Source organism: Trachinotus anak, unplaced genomic scaffold (genome assembly GCF_046630095.1).
Source record: "Trachinotus anak isolate AG129_WGS33_773 ecotype Australia unplaced genomic scaffold, CSIRO_AGI_Tana_v1 ptg000013l, whole genome shotgun sequence".
Taxonomy (NCBI): domain Eukaryota; kingdom Metazoa; phylum Chordata; class Actinopteri; order Carangiformes; family Carangidae; genus Trachinotus; species Trachinotus anak.
The window spans coordinates 19,555,761-19,581,486 of NW_027273864.1; the positions used below are offsets into that span (position 1 = coordinate 19,555,761).

The 25,726-nt window shown below is 41.1% G+C and overlaps 1 protein-coding gene across 5 annotated transcripts in view; it reads right to left on the reverse strand.

The window, feature by feature from the left end:
- atg7 (ATG7 autophagy related 7 homolog (S. cerevisiae)) overlaps positions 1-25,726 on the reverse strand; it is a 55,584-nt gene that overhangs the window by 8,343 nt on the left and 21,515 nt on the right. For all 5 annotated transcript variants that reach the window (XM_071495427.1, XM_071495422.1, XM_071495424.1 and 2 more), the window contains 2 exons: positions 22,565-22,645; positions 17,412-17,534 (listed from right to left, as the gene is read on the reverse strand). In XM_071495427.1, coding sequence (XP_071351528.1) covers positions 17,412-17,534; positions 22,565-22,645 — 204 coding nt within the window. The remainder of the gene's footprint in view (positions 1-17,411; positions 17,535-22,564; positions 22,646-25,726) is intronic.

Here is a 25,726-nt window from a genome sequence, read left to right on the forward strand (position 1 = left end):
CAACTGATGAGCACGTGCACACACACACACACACACACACACACACACACACAACCAAATGAGCTGTGGAGTCAGGCCAGTTGATGTAAATAAATAATGTAGTTTGGGTGTAGCCTTTCTGAGGATTCGGTTTCCGGTATGGACGAGTATTCAGCTGTGAAATGGCAACACTTTGAAGTACAAAGGTGTGATAAGGTCTACAACCACCTGAGGGAACAACCTTTATCTGGTTTGGCTGGAACCTGAATCTTTTATCTGGGAAAAAGAAGAAAAAAACACCTAGCTATTCTTTTTTTTAAATATTAACTTTGAGCTCAATTCAAACTAGGTACCAGTGTGTGAAAACAGCGGGAGCTTTATCTATTGAATGCAGGATTTCCCCTGTGACTGGATTCATTGAGACTCTTGCTGCCTTTGTCATTTTCATGTGGCAGACAAAGTTTTTCTTTTTTTGTGCATCATCTACTGAAGCACGGCCCGTCTGCGGTGGGCAAATTAAATTTCAGGGATAGCAACGTCTGTTGTCCTAATAACTTTAGTGATCCTTTGACTTGTCATCTAGAACTACCACAAGGGTAATTTGAAATGCATTTTGCATTTGTACAGCATATATTTATTCTATGATGCTGTGTTTATTACCAAGAATAATTATGGCAGGCAGAAGGACACACAGGCCTGAGATATCACCCATCTTGTGACACCCTGTCCAGCTGAAGCAGCACCTGTCACCAGGATGGAGGTGCTGCTTGTTATCTGGAGTAATGTGGGAAGCCTGTAAGAGTGACTGTGACTCTGCAGCAGATCTGAGTGGTCCATTTCTAGCCCAGGATGTGTGCAAACACTGGATGTATTTGGTCTCCAAGCTCAGCAGAATTTGTTCATTTACATATTGTTTTGGGATCACCTTGATGCCATCTCCATTTACCCCTTAAAAATGTTACCATCTTATGTGAGATGGATCTTAGGTTATTATCTAATAATATGTAGATTTCTATATTATATTGTATATGCATATGTGGGGCTGTGTAGCTATGTATCTGTGTGTGTAAAGTGTTGCTGAATTTAGTTTTGAGAAAAAAGACAATCTTAACAGCCTGGGTCCTAAAATATGAGAACAGTCTCTTGTTTTTGTGGGTTATACAACAGGCTGGCAACAAGTCTATTCAAGGCCCTAATAATCCAGTTGTCTAGTATTTCTGATCCATTATGTCTCTCACACAATTATAATGAAACACTGCTGGAAATGTAATTGGTTAAATAAATATTGGGAAGACAGTGTGTCATGTTCCAGTAAAAACATTAACTGGGATTAAGGGTGGTAAACCCTGTTGTGTCCTAGTCTCCTCTTCCAGTAACACACTTAAATCTTCCCACACGCATGTGCAAGTACATGCAGCAAATGCTCTCAGACACAGACCCTGATTAGTGCATCGGCGACTATGTCAGCAGAGAAAATGACCTCATGCGGCCCAATACAACACCAACTGCTGCTGCAGCACACTGCATTCCCAACTGCATTCCTGAATTCCCCTCAGACATTCCTGCACAATGTGGCGGGAATTTGCAGTGTGGTGATTTCACTGGCAGAGAGGCAGTTTAATGTAGGGTGAAAAGGTAAAAGGTCAAATCCGGTACAAAGTCAGGGGAAAAAAAGTGAGGCTGTGACCGGAATCTGTGCGTTTCAGGCTGATGAGAGCCTCGTAGTGACGGAGAGAGGCACACGGACATCAAGAAAGACACAATGAGAGAAAAACAATGAAACAAATCCTACAGATGAATGTCCAGTATTCAACTCTGATGTACAGATGAGTGACACGTTCAAGGAAAAATGGACATTAGGTTCCTGAGTAAGATGTTACACCACAAGGTGCTAGAACAGCTTTCAAGCATCATGAAAATCTATTCTTCTGGAAGATATGTAACTGGTAACTGTGACCATAGCACATGGTTCACATCATTTTCATGTGTTAATATAAATTAAGCAGATGCTGATCTTCTGTGTACAACATGGGGCTTACTGCAGTACCAAAAGTATACAACGGGTAAGAGGCTTGGTAGAGTTAAAAAAAAAACAAACAAAAAAAAAAACATATATAAAACAGAGGTGTAGAAATAAGATCTTCCAGGGGTCATGGTCCATCGCAAACACTTTTTCCCTATGCAAGTCATGCTCTAATCCAAAACATGCCTCCAATATGAGTAATCTGTTAAACATTCCCACTGTGGGTCTTTTGAGGTGACACAAGTCGGAGTCCATGTCAGGAGAGCCGTCATGTTCTTTGTATGCTGCTTTTTCAGGCCTTCATTTTCTACTCATTACCACTTCAGGCTATCCAAAGCCATCCAACAGTAAAAACATACAACTGAAGGACTCTAAATCCTCTAATGCCTTCTGTTTAATAAAGTAATGTCCTCAGGCAGCATATACAGTTCCACACAATAAGCAGAGCTTTAGCTAATATTGCTTGGCAGTAAAAACACTCATTTGATAAAGTAGTTCCAGATGCCTCAATGGATATAAGATGTTGGAACTGTGTGATCCAGATTCAAAGTTGTAGGTGTGTCCCATTTGGATGTAGAGGGGGTCCCCTAAAACCGGGAACAGACTTTCTGACATGCCACATATCCCACACATAACAACTGTTTCCTCCGAAATACACAACTGTTGTTTGTCTTGACTGTCAGAAAGCAGCACATATTGGACAACTGTAATGTGTGTCCTGTTGCCTGAAGGGCAGTGTCTCCATTGTCTCTGCTGACAAATTACGACACAAGTGATCCAGTGGAGCCCAAACGTTATGTAGTATATGTTCCTTAACCCTAAAAACATCATAATCAAGAGTTCAACAACTCAGGGTGTCAATAACTCAAACCTCAAACCTCAGCTCAAACCTTTTTTTTTTAAAAGGATCATTTTGTGCTCTTCCACTTTTTTCAGTGATCCTCTGTGTTCCCTCTGGTTCCAGTTGTTCCAGGGCTACAAGCTCTCAGGGGGAAACACAATGAACAGGCGAGAGTGTGTTGGTGTGTAATCGTGTGTGCATGGGAGACAGGAAGAGGAAGAGGACATGGGTGGAGACAGGAAGAGGAGGGGCACCCACTAACCTAACCTGCTCTCTCAGCAGCACATTTTCTGTCCTCAGGGTTACAAAAACTCACCCATACACCCACACTGAACACAAAAGCCAAGGACAACAGCTTCATATTGATCATAAAAAGTGTATGACATCATGGTGTTAGACACTGTAATTGTGTGGTCGATTCCACATAATACACACCTGTTTCTGAGTGTTTTTGTTTTTCTGAACTTAAGAAAACAAATGAAATCATTGCCTCTTAAAACCTTCTTGATTCACCACCACAGCAAAGTGCTTTATAAAGGCTAGAAACACATAAAGGCATGACAGGTACTGAGCTAAGACTAAAACTATATAAAGTATAATTCTATTCTATATAATACAAACCCAAACAAACCAGAAGCTACAATGTGTTGGTCAGTCCCTTAACACTTCCCCGCTTCCCTACCCTGTGTGTGGCTCTCAACCCTGAGGCCACTTGTTCCTGTTTAGGACATAAATCTTTAAAATGGGTCACATATGTATAGAGTAACAGAACACATCAGCCGGTGCAACAGTGTGGCTCAATGATGTGCTTTTGGACAACAATGGAGCTCAGTGGCACAGAGGAATAAGGTACATCAGGCTGTGGCAACAAAGACAATACATATTTGATTTAAAACAAACCATGATCAAAAATCAATGCAGCAGAACCAGAGACAGAGAGATTTGTTTTTTAAATCCACAGATTCCTCATCCTTGGCAAAACCTTGCGAACTACAGTACCCACAATGCAACTTGACCGCTATCAGTTCAGCCAGCGGTTTGAGTGCATTATGCTGGTAGCCGATAATGAAGCCTTGAGCTTAAGGCTTTAAACAGCTTTTCGACCATATATGCAGTAGTACCCCCCAAGATGTGTCAACTTTAATGTGTAAAATGAGAGGAGTTCCCCTTTAACTATACAGAGCTGTTACATTGATATGTGTGTTTCATTTGTTTCATTGTTTCATTCGTTTGTTTCTGAGTACCTACCACACACAAGGTATTTATTGTCCTGCAAAATAAAGCGCCACCACCTGTGGCTCACGTTCTGAAATATACATTTAACTATTAAAATTAGAAGGCAGAGGGGAGGTACGAGGGTGACGCGAGGGAAAGGCTGACTGACAGAGGAGATGAGGCCAAAAGGTTGAAGACGGGCATAGAAATGTAACGTCAGAGGGAGGGTGAGGGATAACATGGCTGGGAGTGAGAGTGATTGGACGCTGGTTAAAAGAGGAAAAGAGGTGGTTTAGTGGAGCTCTGGTGGGAACAGAGATAGTGTCCAGGTCCCAGCTGAGGTCATGTCCCCTGGCTGTGTTTTCATAAACTCCTGAGTCTTGGGGTAATCAAACAAAGCACCGACACTCACAACACTCGCCCAGATAGCAAAGCTTGGAACCAAACATCATAACAGAGCAACAGCAAACTAGGAAGTGAGGCAGCATCCTCCTTTCTTTTCCCTCCTTTTCCCATTTCCTAATAAAAGTGCAGCCGTTCACTCCTCTTCCCTATTTTTCTTTTCTTTACTAAGAGTCAGTCAGACTCCCTGTCCACCACCACCAACACCACCACCCCTTTCTCCGTCTTTTTCTCTCAAAGTCATAAAGGCCAGCTACAACAACAAATGGAGTCTCTCTCAGCTGGGTGTGGTGGCCTGCGGAGCAACAGCTGGGTCCTGTTCTTTCTCCTGAGACACCAACTGACTGCTCGCCCTAACCCCCCCCCCCCCCCCGTGTCCTTTCCTTTTTTTTTTCTCAAATCTTTAGCCATTTTGCTCTCACTTTCTCAGGATTCCTGTCCTTTCAGGGGGCAACTCTTATCTGCTTTCCTCTGACCTCTTCTCTGATTTCCTTTGAATGAATCCCTCTCTTCTTAGGTACTGCTCTTTAACTGTCTTTGTCAAACAACTTACATATCCTCTCTCTTTTAAAAGTGTGGCCTCGCTCTGTTTTTCCTGCTCTTTCTCTCACTTAATCTGTCAGTCCCCATCTCCCTCTTCCCTTCCCTCTTCCTCTGTATCTCCCCCTGGGCCCCCTTTCCCCTCTGACACATTTCCTGTACACTAGAGAGGGTTATCAGCACAGTTTCTGAGTCACTCAAGTGTTTCATAATCCTATAAGTTATCTGTACCTCCATAATTCTGACGGCAGCTTCTTTGTTCGTATCACAGTTAAATATGAAATAAAAGTCCTTCACAGCTTGAAGCCTCTATTTAATTTAGCTGTTGTCTTTGGTGAAGCATTAATGTGTGTGTGTGTGTGTGTGTGTGTGTGTGTGTGTGTGTGTGTGCGTGTGAGCGACCAGTATAAACTCTACCTAATGAACCGTTTTGAGCATGGAACTAACCAAATGGCAATAACAGATCAACTTCAGAGACAGAGTGTGTGTGTGTGTGTGTGTGTGTGTGTGTGTGTGTGTATGTTTTTGCGTTGCCAGTTCAGACCTGCCCATGGTTTAATTAGAACTGTGAGTCAAAGCCAACTGACGTACTGACATGTGGTCAGAGGGGCAATCAAATACAAGTAGCCCAAGCAGGGCCCCATGGGCACGTGCACAAGCACATGCATGCACATTCAGGCATCCATGCACACACATACACATACACATACACACTCTCTCACACATGCAACACCCTTCAAGGGAGTAAAAATTATGAAATCAAAACTTTTTTTCCTACTTTCTCTCTCTCTTGTTTTAAAAGATCTCAGTTTCACACTAACCAATATTTATGAAGCAACATGCCCTGGCAAATACACACACACACACACACACACACACACACTGGAGAAAAGAGGGCAAAGTGCCTAGTAAACCACAGTCAAGGCAATCTTTTGATCTGATGCTAAGAACACCAGACAGTCACAGTCTTTCATTACAAAAGACTTCTTCACACTGCGAATCAATCACTGACGGCAACTTCTTTTCACAGAACAACCAAAACTTTACATTTTAACACTTCAGAGATGAGGTTTTAAAATGAGATGCGGTAGCTGTGACAGAAGATTTTGGAAAAAACAATCCTTGTTCATCTGTTGATCAAACAAACCAAATCCATTTTCATAATCGAGAGAAAACAATCAGCCATGAGCTTTTTGACTACTGGGGACCATGAGGCTCCACAGGCTACGCATAGATGTTCCTAAATAGTGAAATACAAATACGGTTTGTGTTTTTTTTTCTTATGGTTTCAATATTCAGTGTCACACTATATTCACATATTCATTATGGGCTGACCTGCAGTTTTTTTTTTTGTTTTTACTTAATTAAAGTCCTTTTGTTTTCACTGGAAAATGAGGTCAGAGGAAATGATGCCAGTCACAGACGTGCGTGAAAAACAGCAAAAGTGTTCCTGTGCCCCAGAGAAACGGGGGCACACACGCACGTATGCAGTACACAGCAGAAACACAAATGCAAACTTGCATATATACATATGTGCGTGTGTTATTTCTGTTTGTGTGTGTGAGAGAGAAATTATCTGAACCAGAGGCTCGATGCTATCACTGCCCTCCATGTGCTGGGCAGAACAGCATCAGGGGAAAAAGATAAGAACTGGCACTGTGACCAGATGTGCATTGTGTTTGTGTGCAAATGTGTGTGCGCAGTTGTGTGTATGTGTGTGTTTCTTTTTCAGGCCAGAGCTCCAGGGCAGATTACCTGTGACCAGCCAAGCAGGCCAGAGTCAGGCTATCCGAGACCCCCCACACACAAACACACACAAACACAAACACACACACACACACACACACACACACACACACACACACACACACACACACATAGCCAGTTCTTATCTATGTCTTTGATGCAGCTGCAGAGTTTTTCTGTATCAAAGATTAGCTCAGCCAGGAACAGAGGGATAAACAGTCCTGCACTCAGTAGGCATTCACCTCACATAGGAGCTTTAAATAATAATATTAATAATAATTACTTTATACTCAGACTTCATATTTAGGACTATACTGTATATTTAGGCTGCTGGGATTCCTGACCATCATTTATTACACACTCTGATACACTGCAAACGAAGACTCACTTGATATATTTAAGACTGTCAGCTGAGCACAAACAATAAAACACTAACAGGACACAATGTAGGCTCCACATACTGATAACATTCACTTCCTGAGTGTTCAATGAAAAGATTTATCACCTCCCCAGCAGTACACAGTGGGATGCAGGTGGCACACTTGACCTCCAAGAACTAGTTAGTCGGGTAAACATCCTCCATCTTTTACCATTGGTATCTACAAACTTTATCAAACTATTTTTAAAACTTTCTAGCTATGGTGTGATTTTATTTTTTTTCTGTAGAATTGTAGACTGGAAATCTATGGAGGACTGAAATACCAAAATAAAATAATTATTAAAAAATGAATATAGGCATTACTTGAGCAACAATAGGTGACATAAACTGATATTTTATGATCTGACTAGCATATAAACAACAGAAACTCCAGCAACTGGAAATGAGACAATATGTTTACTGACGCACGTCAGCACAGCAATAAAGGCCTTGTAAGAAATAAAGCGGTTATGTAGTAACTTAAACAAGAGTGGATCAAAACAAGGCTTCGTACTAAAATGCCACTATGACCAGTTATAATTATCATTGGGTGACACTGATTGTCACACAATCTGTGAAAATGGCTCAACTTTTTTCCTGCAGTGGGACATCAAGGTGCTGCACTGGACAATCAAATAAGTGCTCAGAAGTGTTCATTCCAGGTAACATGAACATTGCATTTCCACCACTTACTTTGAGATCATGGCAACGGAGAATAAAATTACTATGAGCATGTTAACTTTATGTTTTAAAATCTGTCCTCACAGTATTATAAACTGTTGTCCAGTGTTTATTAATCTGTCCGGGATATCAGCGAGTAATTCAAAACACCTCTTTTTGTAAAATAAAATGGTAAAAATAGCAAAAATGCTATTTTCAAATGTCTGAAAATAAATGTGTTGGTTATCCTTTACATCAAGATGTTCATGTGAAAGAATGCACTTTCATTATTATCAGCTGCATACTTTAAAAGATCAGCCTCTCTCACAAAATGATCTCCATGATACGCAAGTGAGTGGGAGAGTGGGGCTGGGGCTTTCGGAAGTGAAAGTCTATTCTAAAAGTGCAACGCTGACACAGATACAGAAATAGTCCTTAAAAGCTGCCGAAGAGGAAGAAGAGTAGGAGCTAAACAGGGACGTCAAGACTACTACTCAGTCTGTCGCAACCCAGTCATCTGTCTGTCTGTCTGTCCATGCACACAGCCAGCTGGCATCACTCTGGACTGACTGGCGCCAGGAGCAGAAGCCATGTATAGGCGCTGGGCCGCTGCAAGTTTTCCCATGTAGCGAGGGAAAAGTTGGCTTTATGGGACCTAAATATGTCTTATGAAAATAATACCCCTATGATTGATGATTGGTAATGCTGTATGGGCCCCTTTAGATTAAAAATGTGGGACAGCTGTCCTGGGTGCCATGTGTCCCCTTTGCCCCCCACCTACAGAACACCTCTTCACCGGCTCCAGCCCTGTGTACAAGTGTATTAATAATATGCAGCCCACCAAAGTAGTATCCCAGTAGAGTGCTCGCAAAAGAAGCTGAGATCTTATCACCTGCTATTCTTCACACTATCCCTTCATCTTTTTTATTCTTCACACGATCCCTTCATCTTTTTTATTCTTCACACGATCCCTTCATCTTTTTTATTCTTCACACTATCCCTTCATCTTTTTTATTCTTCACACGATCCCTTCATCTTTTTTTTTTTTAAATCTCAGTTATGTCCCTACTGTTTGGACAAGCCTAAAGGAAAAAAAGACTAAATATAAATAATGCAAAGCAGAGATAGATATAAAGTAATAGGTAGTCTAGTACATAGCAAACTTAAACATATGCAGAGTGGAAAATAGGAATATTTTGCTTATATAGCAACAAGAAAACAAGATACATCACTGACTGGATATTTAAATATTTATACTTTTTTATATGCACTGTATGTATCCTGGGTTTGTATATTTAACTGGTATTTTGCTGAAGATAGCACCCTGCTAGCGGCTATGCTAGCTCTGAGACTCTTATTACCTCAGCTACAGAAACAGAAAGGTGGGATAGGGGGATTAAAGGAATGATGACATAGCTGTCCCACCTGACCTAAGTCCTGAGTGAGAAGCTGCCCTGACACAGAATGTCTGCTATTTAACACGATGACTGGATGGAGTGAGTTTTCAATTATTTTTCAGATTTTAAGGTTGGAAAATGCCAGAAAACTTACTAACACTTTTTTTTTTTATTGTTCTTAAACTTATTTGACATTCATCCAACTGCTTTTACTTAAAATGTTTTGATTTCTGTTTGTATACATTTGTCATTGCTCACTCTGACGTCAGTCCACCAGGAAAAGAATTTGTGTACATGTAGTTAGAGTACACAGTGAAAAATATGACTTTGGGCAGAAGCTCACAGATACAGACAACTGATGAAGACATAGTCTCTAAAAAGTTGGAAAAGAGGGATTAAAAAAGCACAGCTAATTAAAAACAGTAAAAACATAATAAAACATAAAAACATGTTAAAATTGATATCATTTAATTTGGCTAGCATGGTACTCAGTGTAGTAACTGCAGAATCCCATACTATTAGCCCACCCTTGGAGTCGCACTGTTAAGACATTTTTTAAACATATTTCTCGATAACAAAAGAAATGTTGGATCATTTTTAACCTGGACGCCACAAGAGGCTTGTTAAAACCTGGAGACTCCAGAAACATGACAGTTTACAGGTAAAGAATTGTGCACACGAATCTTTACTACCAAACAGACACACACATGCACACACAAGAGGGAATGACCTTCCAACACAGAGGGTTAGGAAGGTTAGCAACTGAGGTTATAAGTCAAGCCACTGACTGACACAAAGCTTCTGAATTTAGCCTGTAAAGAACTGGGGAGATTTAGACTAACTATGTATAGTGTGAGTGTGTATATGCACGGGCATATGAGCGATAGGAACTATGTAGGAAAGGAAGGATAGGAGGTGTGATGTGTCTGTACATAGCAGACATGCATCCCTGCAAGCGGAGCACACATTTATAATTAGCAGTGCAATAGATGTCAAGCAGGCATAGCTAGCTTACATACGGTACATAAATACACACGTGCTTAGGGAGCAGTGATACATGATGCGCACTGGCATGTATGTGCACGTATGCCCACTTTACCATCATTAACATGTGGGAATACAAGCGCCATGTGAGAAGATAATATATTCGGTATTTTATGAGACTGTAATGTCAAAATATTTTCCTAATAATTTCCTGGGAAGAACTAAAATACGGAACAAATTTAATCAGTGCTCAATTGACTTCAAATTAATCTTTTCTAATTAAGTGACCTAACTAACCCAAGAGACTATTTTTCACATTCTCAGCTGAAAAGATTACAATTCAACATAAAGGAGGAATAAAGTTTCCAATAATAAATGAATAATGAATGGATATTTACTTGGGTTCTGTCAGGGAAATCCATGAGGAAATTAACAATCACTTACAAACTAACTCCACTAACTTTCTGAGAGCAGTGCTTGTATTTTAGGACCAAATGACATATTTCTCTCTGAGAAACTACAACATGACAGCTGCTGGTTACTCTGTGCCAAACTGAATATAAAACGCCTTCAATTCTCACTATGTCTTACTCTAACGCACACTATAAATCAATTAAAAGCTCCTAAGAAATGGTGTTGAGTTGTTAGTTTCTTCTGGGGTTTCTGCTTGGAACGAGATGTTGGCTCAGGATATAGTTTTAAAAAGGGGACATGATCTGAGATGTAAGCAAGACAGAGAATCCAGAATTTACACTGACACTATGGTCTTGACTCTGTCCTTGAAACTCACTCGGTTTTTCCATCAAGCCCATTTGCAAAGAAAGGGAAGAGGATGCAGAGGAGGGGCGTGCTTCAATCATCTGCACCTTTCATAATTTAGTCTAAATTTTATAAATGGGGAAAAAAGAGCGAAGAGCACCCATCACAGTTTCCCAGATCACAAAGCGACATCTTCATTTAGTTTGATTTGTCCAACAGTTCTAAACTCAAAGGGATTCAATCTACCATGATAGAACAGAAAGCAAAGCGTGTCCTAAATGAGAAGCTGGAACCAGATGTTTGGGATTTTTCTTAAATTAATGTAACAATCAACAAATCAGTGAATCAACTTGAAGCACCACTGTTTTATTTGGCGGGTTGGCCTGATCACATTGTGTAATTACATCCCAATGACCAGAAACCAGACCCATTAAATACTCCGAGTGTATGATAAAAAAGGAGAAGAGGAAGAATGAGTGGGATGTTGATATAAACAGACATAAAACACACATGTTTTGACAACACAGCAAATGAAAAATTAGTTATCATGTCATTGTGAAATTAATGGAAATGGAAATATCCAACCCTCGGGGACGAGCAGTCAGTTATGCTCAATTTAAAATGTGAAATTAAGCACACATTTTGAAACATCTCCCTCCATCTCTCAGGCGGGTTTGCAGTGTGCTAATGAAAAAGCAGACCTAATATGTTTTCCCCGAGCCCATCTGGTAATAATTGTAGCATGTAGCAACCGTAGCTGTGTTTGGATAAAGCTCTGACATACATGGGGCCCTCTGACGCTCCAGGAGTAACTGTGTGTGTGTGTGAGAGTGAGAGAGAGAGAGAGCATGGGACTGGTGAGGGGAGAGAGTGTGTGTTGCTGTGCACGCACATGCTCCCACTTGTATGTTTTCCAAGCTGTTGGGTTGCGGGCCAGCGTAACTAAAATCATCTTTATCGCCAGCACAGTGTTTTACGTGGAGAAGCACAGAGCAGAGCAAGGCAGAGCTGGGATGGTTGAGTAACCTCTGCTCCTTCGGGGTATGGGTATGACTCAAGGTGTTAATTAGTGGCATCTGATGGTGCAGAGACTGACTATATTTTACTGAACACATTTTACTGGAATCAAGCCAAAAGAGGAAGGTAGATTTTTATCAACACTAAGATTTTCTTAGCTGGACGTCTAGTATGGGTCAGACTTGTGTCATCATCTAGTAAAAGCCAGAATAATTTAGTAAACGGCAGAAAGATTGCTGTCAAACTAAATTGTCCATCGTGTTTTCAATCCTCCCAACTGTAAATGAACTCTTCTTAAGCAAGATGCTGACTCATGATATGTCACCCTGCATATCTGGAGTAACAGCTAAAAAACAAATGGCTCCCTAATCAGGGGCCTCAGACCCCAAGGAGTCCTACGAGCTTCAATTTCCAGGAAGGTTCCATATTCTCAAGTAGGGATTGAGGTAATTTCACAATGATTTCACTTCAAAATACAATAGCGAGAGGATGATGTTATAAAAACACAGGTTACACCCTCTAGAGTGTTTTTGCACAATTAAATCTCAAGTGCGGGACTGTTTCTCCTTATGTGTCCCTTACATATGAGGCCCTTGTCATAAAATTGTTATGAAAACCATTGATGAAAAACTGCGGAGCTGTCACTGTATTCAAATGAGGACGAGAAAATTCATGTCACAAGATCAAACCCAAAGAGAACAGGGTGACAAGTGACACATTCTTCTCTAAGTTCAACGCAAACGTCTCTATCTTGTGACTTACTGGCAGTGCCAGTTGGAGTAGGTGGGAAGGGAGTGGAGCATGAACTCTGTAGAAAGACTCTTTGTACTGGGAGGGTCACACTTCCTCTGTTTGGGGCATTTACAGTCGGACAGATTAATGTGTGTGGGAACACACGAATACACGCAAGCAAATAGCATCACTTACTGAAAATGACGATAGGACGACATAACGTCAAGAATGACCAATGGCCATGGGGTTTCCGTGAGATCAGATGTAGAAGCAAGTACATTAGACCTTGAAAATAATCACTGGGAAATACAGTAATCGCACACTTTTTCTCAATTTCAGTGATGTTATTTAATCTAAATAACTTAAGAGCAGCATGGCAGCGTACATCTTTAACAACAAAGGTAGGACATTTTCTGTAGGGGGAAATCTCACAGCTTGATTTAACTACCTCATCTTTCTTCCTAAAGGACCTGCGAACAACAAATACAAAAACTGATCTAACTGACTTACTTTGTAATTTCATCTGAGAAACTTTAATGTGAGAAAGTAACAGATTGTGATGTAACATTTCCCCCACTACAATTACTGTATAATTTCATACCATACATTACTTGACTGTGCGAGTAGAGCAGAACTTTTGTACTGAAGCCAAAGGGACCACATAATAATTGTGTGTGGGTTTTCATTATGGTATAGCCCTTCAATAAAATAAAAGTTCATCTCCTTTGCTCTCTGTCTTCTTACATAATACGGATTAGCCTGTATGGATGAATATATACAGTATTTTACATAACTTAATCTGCTGAGCCAAAGACAGTGGGTGGGCGTCAGAGGAGAGGTACAGCATCCTGTACAGACACTCATTTCCTTTCAGGCTCTATCTGTGTGTGTGTGTGTGTGTGTGTTGATTTGTCTGAGCCAGCCCAACACAGTAAGGTTATACTCAGGAAGACCAGTCAGCCAACACAATACCCTGTTCTGACATGCTGACACGTATCTGCGGTATGACACAGTTGCCTGGTTTAAAATAGCTGTGAATTCAGACCAAGGTTGAGTTTTTGAGTTTAGTTAAACTAACCTGCCCGATACCCCCTTTAGACCAGCACAATGTCTCGGCTTACACTTGCTGTAGCGGTCAGGTATTGAGCTGGTGGAAAGCAGGTTGGACAGGCTGGATTTGGGGAACGGATATTTCTGTTAGACATGGTAAATATGTTTAATGTTTGTAATGTTCCATTTCACCAACCACCTAACTTACCAATAGTGAAATGAAGAAAAAAAAGTGGCTGAAGAAAACATGTACATAAGTCGAGATGAGTGGCAGTCGAAATGCCAAGGTCAAACAACGTCGAGGTTTGTTTGCATGAATGTCAGATTTTGCGTGGAGTTAAGGAGATTTCAGAAACTATTAGATAAACAAACACTTAATTTTAAGTATACTGGGGACTTAAATTGGCAAACAGTAAAGGAATCACTATAGTTACAAGGACTGCAGTACACAAGAGAAACTGGCCATACCAAATTATAGAGTAACAGGGGGAAAAAAAATCAAGTACAAGTGCAGATCAGGTCATAAATATTTAAAAATCGTTTGTCAAGTTTGATTTTCCTTGCCACAAAAATAAACGGTCTCATGAGGCCACAGATAGAGCACGTTGCATACTAAAACAAATGTTCAACAAAGCTTCAAATACATGTAACTAATTTGCCAGACGCCAGATTCATACTATATTTTCCATCCTGCCATGCTCCTTCCAGAGTTTGAAATCTCAACAGGGCTGATCTCACAAAGACACCATTCACAGAGAAATCCATGCACACACACACACACACACTCACAAGCACGCACGCACGGACACACACACACACAGTCTAAACTTTTACCGAACTTGAACTCCCCCAAAACCCTGTGGTGACCGCATAAAAAGTAGTTCTCAGGTTACAAACTCGCCCAAAATAGGCCATAAGTACATAGTACTGCTATCTGGTGACGTAGATTATAGTTTAGAATGGTTACACACGCTTGCACGAGCAAAAACACACACAGTTACACACATGGCCTGTAATGAATTCAGTGAAATGTTTTAAGGAAAGACGAGAACATTGTAAAAATAACAACTGATGAAAATAAAAACCTAGAAGTCCACTGTTATCCAAGCCTGAACAATGCTACAGTATTTAGGTTGACACAGTTTTGAAATCACAAACCTACTGTACGTCTAACTTATAAACAAATGATACAGGAATAAGGCAAATAAATTAACAACAAAAGACTCTGAATCATCTTGTTACACATTATAGATAAACTCAAACCTTCTCAAAGCAGCAAGTTATTGAAAAAGACACTGGAAGTGGGAATCATCATCCAATGATGACTCATAGCTGTATACAATTCCAATACATACACATAAAAAAAAGGGCTTTTTAAACCCCTAATTTTTACATTGAGAATCATCATTATTTCAGGCCAGTACTTCTTAAAATACGGGTGAAGACCTGAAATGAGCCAAAGGCCTGTTTCTAGTGGGCTCCCGCATGAAATAAGTAATAATATGCTTTCACGAGCGAGGGAATAACTTCTGTCCCTTCCTGGAACTGGAAAAAAAAAAACTTGAAGGGACGTCCTCCAAGAGCAGTAGTTTTTTAGAATAGCTAATCTGTGTACAGGAAACAGGCGCTAAGACTTCTGGCGCTATGTGGGCTGAGCAATCAAAACAATCTCTCCATCTTCTGATTGAGGAGAAAGGGACCTGCGCCAGACTCTTCTACACACTTCATCAGGGAGAGGGGGGTGAATAGAAGGCTCATGTCTTTCAATGCATGCCACAAGATGCTCTACATGTCCAATGCTGTGGTTTGCTGGGGAGGAGGCATCACAGCAAAGGATGCCAACAGACTGAATAAACTCATAAAGAAGGCTGGGTCTGTCGCTGGATCTAAGCCGGTCACACTGGAGGAGGTGGTTGACGGCAGAATGCTCGCAAAACTGCTGGCGATCCTGGGCAACGCCTCCTACCCCCCCTACACAACATGTTAGTGAGGCTTAAAGGCACCTTTAGCAACAGACTTATTCAACCCTGATGTGTAATGGAGCGATACAGGAAGCAATTCCTGTCGGTTGCTATCAGACTCTACAATTCATTTGCTTTTGCCAGGCCAGCTGACATTGTGGACTAAACTTGACTTTATTATTTATTCTTAACACTCTCCGATTTGCACACCAGGACTACCACAACATTTGAATATATCTGATCACCTGAACTGACTGCTTTTAAACTGGGACTTACCTTTTCTTCTTTTTTTTAAAAGTTATTTTTATGGGCATTATTATGGGGAACAGACAATGAATGTGTGAAAGAGAGTAAGGAGAATGACTTTCCCGCTGCTCAGGGCATTTATGCAGTTGGGCTGCCTCTTTATCTAATATTCTAATCACTTCCCTCTTTGCACACTACAATCCTGACTGGATAAACGTCCGGTACACTCTCTTTCTCTCGCTCTCTCTATCTAGAGAGGGAATGAACAAGCACCAAGAGATGGAGAGAATGATTGGGAATGAGGCAGCTGATAGCAGGAGAGGGGATGAGTCATACAGTAACAAGAAGAGAAAAGGAAAGAGGCCTGGGGGAGGGAGAGAGAGTAGGGGAGAAAGATGAGGAAAGATAGACAAAGCTGAAATTATTTTCTTCTTCACTGGCTTTCACTTTTCTTCCTTCTTTTTCTTCTTCTTCTTTTCTCTTCCATTCTTTCTTCTCCTCCATCACTGTTTCTCTTATCTACACCTCTTTTTTCCCCCTCTCATATCCCTCTTGCCTCCATGCTTTTCTCTTCTCCATCTGTGTGTTATGAGTTGCATTTGGGGAGAAAGTACGTGGGATTTTCCCACAGCTCGGCAGGATCGGACCCAACCCCCACCACCCACACACGCTCATTTTCTGTCTTTCCCTCCACTCCCCTCTGTCTCATGTCAGAGGGGAGTCTTGAGGAAAACCACCCATATTCCACCACTAAGTATTCTGGATGTTTGCTGGAACTTTATGCTGCTCGTTGTTCCATAGACAACAACTGTGAGGTGCTATGGCAACACAACAATTAGCAGAAGGTTACAGGACAAAAATATCCCTGCCTTTGAATTAAAGCAGTGTTTCTCCTGTTCAAAATTTAATTAGAGAGCTCCTGCTACCGAAATTGTTACAGAAGACCTTCAAGAGGACGACAAAGCTGTTTTCAAACTGTATGAAAAATTCTGTATGGCTTTTGCAGGGTCATAAAACTTATTCAACTCCTGAAGGACCATGGTAAGGTCTTTCCAGCCTTTTTTCTGTCTGCTTATCCAGCCCACTTAACTAGGTCATAGTGCCAGCAGGTTAAGTGCCAATTTGTGTGCTTTCTATCCACTGCAAATATCAAGAGTTGGTTCATCAAGATAAACAGCTGGTGGCACTAATTCTCCATTTTTTTCTCATAAAACTGGGTTGAGAGAAATACACACACACACACACACACACACACACACTATACAAAATACAAACATGCTAACGCTCGACTAAACAGTGTTGTTTTGTGTGTGCGTTGACTGTGACATTGTGTACATGTACACACATACACATTGACACTGTGGCCTGTGTCTCTTACTGCAGCAGTTTTGTGAGCATGTCTCTACCTGTTGGCGCAGGTGCATATGAGGGTGGGACTCACCTCTGCTGCCTGTGTCTCCTGGTGCAACAATGTCAGCCCTGTCAGGTCTTCCAGGAAAGAGTGGGAAGAATTAAAAACCTTGGAAAGGAAGTCGAAACCTTCCTTCTCATAGTGGTCCAGGACCTGGACAAAAAAGCAACATGAACAAAGGACAATTACAGGTTATTTAACAGGAAATGTAATGTCTATTGCCAGGGTAACAATACGTCCACACATCTACACTACAGACAGTTATACCATTGTCTTGGTCCAAGATCCGTGTTGAGAATCACACTGTAGAGCCTATGTTTTATACTTATACTTTTTACTGAATGTATCATCAACAGCAACCTACAGAGTAACTGCAAAATTGATCAAAAGAGAGGAAAATACATAGCTGTGTTTATGGGTCCTTTGTTTTACCAAGGCAGGTGCTATACATTTGCCCTACCTGAAACAGTAAATGACATAACCAGAGAGATGATGCCCTTTCAATTTGCTCATGTGCGAAAGTTGAAACCGAAATCAAAGTCACAAGGATAAAAACGTTCCCTAACACAGATGCACCTCTTCAACTTGTACTGAACTTTCAAGTCAAATATCACATCTTGACCAGCACATATCTCCAAAGTGTTTTTCCTCACCAAACATTACCTGCTTGGTGAGAGTCATTTTTGAATCTGCAGTGCAGGAGGGCAACTTTCTCTCAAAAGCAGATAATAATATTTCAACTGGATGAAATAAAAATGCTTCTCTGTCGCTCTGGTCCTCAGGCACAACCCTGCAATACCTCAACTCAACAATGTTTACTTTGATCTCCTACCAGTACTGACTTCAAATACCCACACCTTCTTTCCAAAACACACAGACACACAACACACAGATCCTCTGCCCTCTTGACTGCCTTCGTGAGCTTGGCCAAGCCTTTCATGGACGCCCACAGACCCTCCTCTGCAGGTGTAGGGTTACCTCTGCCTCAGACATCAACACACTCTGCGTGCATCTCTGCCTGTGCGTGCGTGTTCGCAGACTGACCTGGCGTCTAGTCTCGGAGCCAGACACACCGCACACAATACACACTGACGTGTCCCCTTGTTCATCTTTTCAACCTGTCTTTTCTTTCCTTCCTTCACTTTTATTTCTTTGATTCTCCACTTCCATCTATGGGATCTGTTACATGACACGCCAACGGCCCAAAACCCACTTTGTTGAAATATAGCTGCTCACGGCACAGAAACTTGATAACTGTGATGATCTTGTGATAACGTTAATAAAGTCACCACAAGCAATGCACACAGACACACAGTGACACACACAAAACACACTTACATCATTCACTGATGTCCATTTCTATAGCAGACCATGAGGAAAACTGAAATTGAAAACCACTGAGAGCAGATGGGGTTGTGAACTATGACCAAAAAATATCACAAAAAAATGTGATACGCTGTTTTTTTTTGGTTTTTTTGTGTGTGTGTAATAGCGCTCTTACTTCCTTGTACAGTTGATACTGAATTCTTAATACTTCATTAATTTAAACTGAACTGTAAAGTTAGCATCACTGTGACAAATGCACTGTGGGAAATATACAATAAAGACACAAACATATGTAGACATACATACAACAGAAGAGACCTGGAACTTTTACAAGATGTTGCAGACACTGATGGGTTTCAGGAGTGATCACATGCTGTTGACAGAGTTATCAACATCTGGATTACATGGTGTGCTACAAATTTGTACATAAGCACACACATATGGAATACGCATGCACAAATGCACTTGTCCTAAAGCTTCCTTCCTCATAAAGCCACATAAATGCCTACCCTCTGTATTTATTTGACAGGGGTGATGTGTCTATTTGAAGTTGCTTGTGGATCCAGCATACTGTGGATATTAATTGAAAGTATCACTCACCACAGGCTGCGTTATGTGTGAGCTTTTTTGCGTGTTTCTGCACAGCATCCTTAAACATATCAAACATACACGGGGTGGTCTGGTGGCTAAAGGGGTCTTTAACTTCAGCTGTAAACATACAAACATCAGTAACAGATGTTACTGGTAGTAGCAATAAGGATGTGGGGCGGGAGGGGGGGAGGGTCCTAGTTAGTGGTTTTGCAATGATCAGACACTGACATTACAGTGACTACCATGAGCAAAGAGTTCCTGGTGACTCAGTGGCCTTGACTTCCCCTATCAGTATGTCTGGTCATCATGCCAGATTAGACGCTTGCCTTAAAAACACACAAACTCCATACTGACTCATCAAGTAACCATTTCTGAGAAATGGCCCACTGCACAGGAAGAAAAGGTGATAAAGTATGTCTAGATAACATACTGTGGTTGCTGTACACACATATGTGTCAACAGCATATGTAAAAACAGTATGAAAAGAGTCATTTTCGAAAATGTGTGTAAAAATAAATGCTGGTACTAATGAGAAGGGCATTATCGATGATAATTAAAGTTGTCTTAAAACTGTAATGAACAATACAGTACACAAAAATCTGAATTCAGAAATTTCTGACAGATGAATATTGATAAAATGCATATAAAAAATCCCACCATCATCAACATCCTTTTTCTTGACTAATCAAATGACTGTTTAGTCTATAAATCATCAGAAAATATTCCCACAGCCCAGTGTGAGCTCTTTAAACAGCTTGTTTTGTCTGAAACCTTTTGTTTTTTTTCTAAATCCAGAGGAATTGTAATTAACGATTATATAAGATTATATTTGAGAGGCTAAAAGCATTTTTGCTTGATCTTTCACTTAATCAATTAATCTACTTGACTACTTGTCAGTTTTACTGATGAATGTGAAACACTGATGCAATGTGTAACACACAGTATATATGCAATATTCAGGTTTTCCTGGTTTTATCGGTGTTACCAGCTTTTAATGTGGAAGCTGTTATGAAGGATGCTACTACGTACTACAGTGATGCTGACTTAATCACTTACCAAAATCTTTGCCAATTAATTTTCTGTCAGTTGGCTGATCGACTGATTAATTAATTGTTTCAGCTCTAAAATGAATAGTTAATCAAAATTGGAAGGACTTTGAATTCATGGTGAGACTGCCAGGACACTGAAAAGCAGATATAATATTGATACATGCCTTCAGGGTAATTATATAAATCCCATAACAGACCACATGTTACTATAGGTAACTATAGGCACATCAATCAAAACAATGGGATCAATAACTGTTAGATACACAATTGCAACAAAAAGTTACCTGCATTCTAGAATCAGATTTTAATCTTTAACATGATTCAAAGGTTTAATGAAAACAATTTGGCTATAAATAGTGGGAGCATATTTGGTAGTGTTAGTACAAGTAGTTGTAGTAAGAGGTGTCTGGCATGGTTTTAGACAAAGCCACGTCAGCTGTGATTTACTCTCTGGCGTGTAGCTTTATTGGCTTGCAGCCCCAGAAGGAGTTAGGAAATACACACACACACACACACACACACACACACACACACACACACACACACACACACACACACACACACACACACACACAAACACAGAGTGAAAAGCCCCAACTCTACAGGAACTGCTCCAGCCCAGACAGGGGCTGAATTGTTTTGTTTCCATAGTGACCTGGCAGCACACAGCTGACTGCAGCAGGAGGACACACAGACAGACACGCACTCGCTCACACACACACACACACACACACACACACACACACACACACACACACACACACACACACAAATGCACACACAGACAAAGAGGCACACACATTACAGTGAACGGACTGATAGATGGACATGGGGACACACAAAGGGGGGAGAGAGATGTGGGAGGGAGAACAGGAAGGGAGAGAAGGTAAAAGACAGAGCTGAGAGATGCAGGGAAGAGAGAGAAGTGAAATAGGAGAAGGCTGGTAGAAAAGAAAAGAGTGAAAGACAGATAAGCAAATGTAAAACAGAGAGGGAAAAGATGTGTGGGTGGAACTGAAACATATTCACCAATTTCACTACATAACCTTTATCCCTGCCTCAGCAAAGGATCGTCTTTCCTAAATCATGTTGTTCATTGTTCCTGACTACACAGGCTTTACCCAATCCCTATCAAACCATATGAGCCCTCTGTGCAGACCGAATAATCTCATCAGTCACACGGGCAGAAACATGACACCTTAAGATGGGGTGGAACGTCATACTTCTTTCTCAGAAGCAGCGTAGGTGGAGAAAAGTTTAAACTTTTAGAGGACAAGCTGGCCAGCTCCCTCCCCCCTCTGCCTCTTGGTTTCTCGCTCTGTCTTCACATGAAAGTGATAGATCTGGGGCTTTATGACCTCTTTATAGACACAAAGACTGCATTGAGATCAGGGGAGAAAGAGGGAGAGTGAACCAGCCCTCCGCTCATCACAACACCCTTTCTTCAGCCCTGCACTTCCACTCTTTATTTCTTCCCCCCACCCTTCTGCCTTTTCTCCCTTTTTTGCCGCTTTCTCCCTCTCTAAGTTGTGGGGTTTTTTTTTCTCTCTCCCCCCTGGTCTTACACTAGTGAACACCAGCCAATCACATTGGTGGATGCTGTTAACCGCAGGGCCACCTGGGACGCTGATTGGCCTTTTGGCTGTGGACATCAATGACAATACGGTAAAAAGACGCAAAGGCAATTTCTCCCACCCCACTTGGCCAATTCAGTACACATAGACCCTTCAACAAACGGTCTCTACACACTCAGCACGCACACACACACACACACGCTTGCACAGTGGTGGGAGCTAATTCCACTCATACGACAGTCAATGACATCAATGAGCAACTGCTGCATGATTGTTACCATATGGTTTAACCAGCTTTTTTCTGTGTGTGTGTGTGTGTGTGTGTGTGCGCGCACATGTGTGTGTTTCTTCTGTATTCCTCAAGGAACAACATTTCAACACAGCTTCACTGACTTACCAATGTGGAAATGGGAGAGATGGGAATCCCCCCCATTTCTGCTAAAGCTGCAATTTGTGTTTCAAAACAAAATTGCTGCATAGTAACAGAATCTAATCTCGATAAGTAAATCAGAGCCTGCCTATCTTCATCTATGTTTCAATCTTTCTGACAAACTGGAGTTTACCCTCAAAACACCGTCTTGTTGCTATGATGGACTGGAGCGCACATAGTTTGAATCATTCAGTTACACTTCGTGCCACTTACAATGGGTGAGCAGGCAGTGCATTTGTCGAAGGCCAGGCTGGCAGGCAGGACGTTGTCGAACCTCGAAAGAAAGCCTCGGATCTGTGGAGAAGTCAACACGTCACAAACTTAGCTGACATGAAACAGAGGAGCAGGACACTCTCTTGTCAAACCCACATTCACAGTATTTAAAAAAAACACTGCACATTTGAATTATATGAAGACAAAAAAAAAAAGTCTAACCAGAGACACAAGGTGATGAAAACACAAGACAACTGAGGAGGACAATAAGCAGTTTTTTGGGTCTTAAACAAGTGTCTCTAATTTGTGAGAGAAAGTCTTTTTGACAGCTTTATTTCTCGTAAACAACTGTAGCAGAGTAGCATGCATTAAATCTAGCATTTGACTTTCTGTGTTTTAAACATTTTAAAAGCAAGCTGACAGCGCCCTCTGGTGCCACACAGGCTAAACGCTTGATTGTGAAACATTTTCAGCACATCCCTCACTGCTGAAAGCCTTCTCTCCTATTTATGGCTACAGTTATTATGGCTAATTAACCTTGATTACTGACTAAAGAGCCTCTTCCACACACACACACACACACACACACACACACACACACTCTAACAACTCTTTCGCGACACGTGTTGAAACACCACTCATGACCAGTATATTCCCCATCGCCTCCCTCCTCCTCTCTTGTACCCACATCCTCCTGTTTTTTAATAAAAGCTTCACTCATTATGTTTTCTGGTGACGCACATAGACCAGAGGATGCAATGACTTCCTGACTATAATTATCTGGTGGTGAAAGTGACAAATACATGGAACATTTGTGACCAATTACCGCACAACGTGCAGCAAGTGAACAGGGATGGAAATTAGAAGCTCTCAGTTCCTGGCTGGGATATTTGGGTGCTGGCTACATGACGTTTCTCTTCACCTCAGCCCAGGCTGCGTGGTAACCTAAGGCTGTTGGGTTAAGATGTACATCTCAAACTATGTGACTGATAAGCAATTAGAATGGTAAAGTGCTTTATCTCGTACAACACTGTAAATTATTACAACTGCACAAAAGCCGCAGACTCGTTTTACATTCTGTGTGCTGATCATTTCAATCAAACTGATTTAAGGACACACAGAGAGAGGCTTGAAAAGGGGACGGACGGATTGAAAGACTAAATGCAGTAAGAGGCAGCACAGATATAACATGAATGTGTGAAGAAAACCGACCAAGCAAACATGTCCAGTGAATAAATTAACAAATGAAGGGGTGAGTGGATAAGTGAGTCAGACCAGTGGCCGAGCGTGAGCAAGTGAGATAAAACTGCACGGCCTTTATAGAGAGAATACCTTGACTACAGAGAGCCCAGGTACATGTGTATGATGAATAAATATAACCAGCTAGTGTGCTTTCAGCTTCTTACTGTACTTATTCAGACAGCCATAGGCAAAGGTCTCATTTTTATGTTGTGGAATAATACATGGAAATGAAGGACAGTTGTTCAGACACTGTAGACTTGGGTTTTTTATGGAGTCCAACTCAGAAACTGCTTTATGGAGTCCTGGATTCAAACTGCTGCCTTTGTTTACAAACTGATTTACAGCACTGGATTAAAGACCAGTTACTTTCACCGTAAAATCTATGATCTTAGCTTTTGACAATGACTATTTTTAGTTTTGAAAGAAGTGATATGTGACTGTTTGGCAGCACCTAGCAGTTGCTCGGCCTCCTGCCTGATCTTCTTCTTCACACATCTTTACAATCAATCTATAATTTTGTCATCCTGAATTTCCAATATTTTAATTTAGCCATTTTCGTTTAATCTATACACACAACATCTTTTGCATGTCTGCTGGATCCCTTGTCAAGCACAGAGCATTTGACTGGATTGTAAAGACTGGTGAGGGATTTCAGTGACAGAGGTTCAAATTTCTTTCCAGACTAAAAAACAAATTTCAGGGCCTAAACTTGAGAGTGGAGACAATCCTACATTTAGTAGAGAAAAGGGGTTAGTTAAACCTTATACTTACAGTTCAATCAACCTTAAAATAAATAAAAATAAAATATGATGTAGTTTATACAAATCACCACAAGCTGTCACTGTGGCACCACAGAAAACACAGCCTGCAGCTTCCGACTACTCAGCTGGGTGTGTTGAATTACCAGTCCATTGCTGGTGGACAAGGCATTCCAGACTGGTACTGTTTGTGTATGTATATACACATACATACATGGATAAATACACACACACACACACACACACATTCACACTCTCATGCATATTATTAACTCTGCATTTCTCTCCGGTGATCATTATCTAATTTCCTCACCTTCACTCGCTCTCTTTCCACACACACACACACACACACACACACACACGAAGCAGCAGCCCATTTGTATGCCATTTTTCTCTGGATTATTTGGTTGAAATACCATGAGCAGCTGAGGTGTCGCACAAATGGCAGAAATTCACATTCTGTCTGTGATGAATACTGATATTGATGCAAACAGAGGTGGTGAGATACTTAGGAATGTGACAGCAGTCAACAAGGGCACAGTTTGTATAGCTTCCCCCACCTCGTCCAGAGTATATAATCATTATTTCAAATATGCTTATTATGCTTTTGAAAAAAATGAACTTAAATACAGGTTTTCCAAACTAAAGTACCACTTAGTTTTCAACAGGGCTGACCTCCAGCTCTTGATCAACTATGAAAGTTTTTGGTTTTTTTTGTGTTTCTATTTGTTGGTTTCACTGGAAAATGTCACATCTCTGACCTCATACGACATGTTCACACTTGACAGATTTTTCAGTCAAATCAACCAATAGATGAGTGAAAGAAATTCACTGACTATTAGGAATAAATCCATCCAGTCTCTTCCCCGTCCCTAGTTCTGGGGAAAGGACCTTTAAAACTGGACACAAACAGCAGCTGCTCCACAAAACTGTCTGTTCCCACTACGGCCAAGGACACACCACAGGAAAATGGCTGCATGAAGGCACACATGCAGACAAACACACACACACACACAGACAGACAGACGCACAGACACAGACAGACAGACACACACACACACACAGACAGACAGACACACACACGCAGACAGACAGACACAGACAGACAGACAGACAGACAGACAGACACAGACACAGACACACACACACACACACACACACA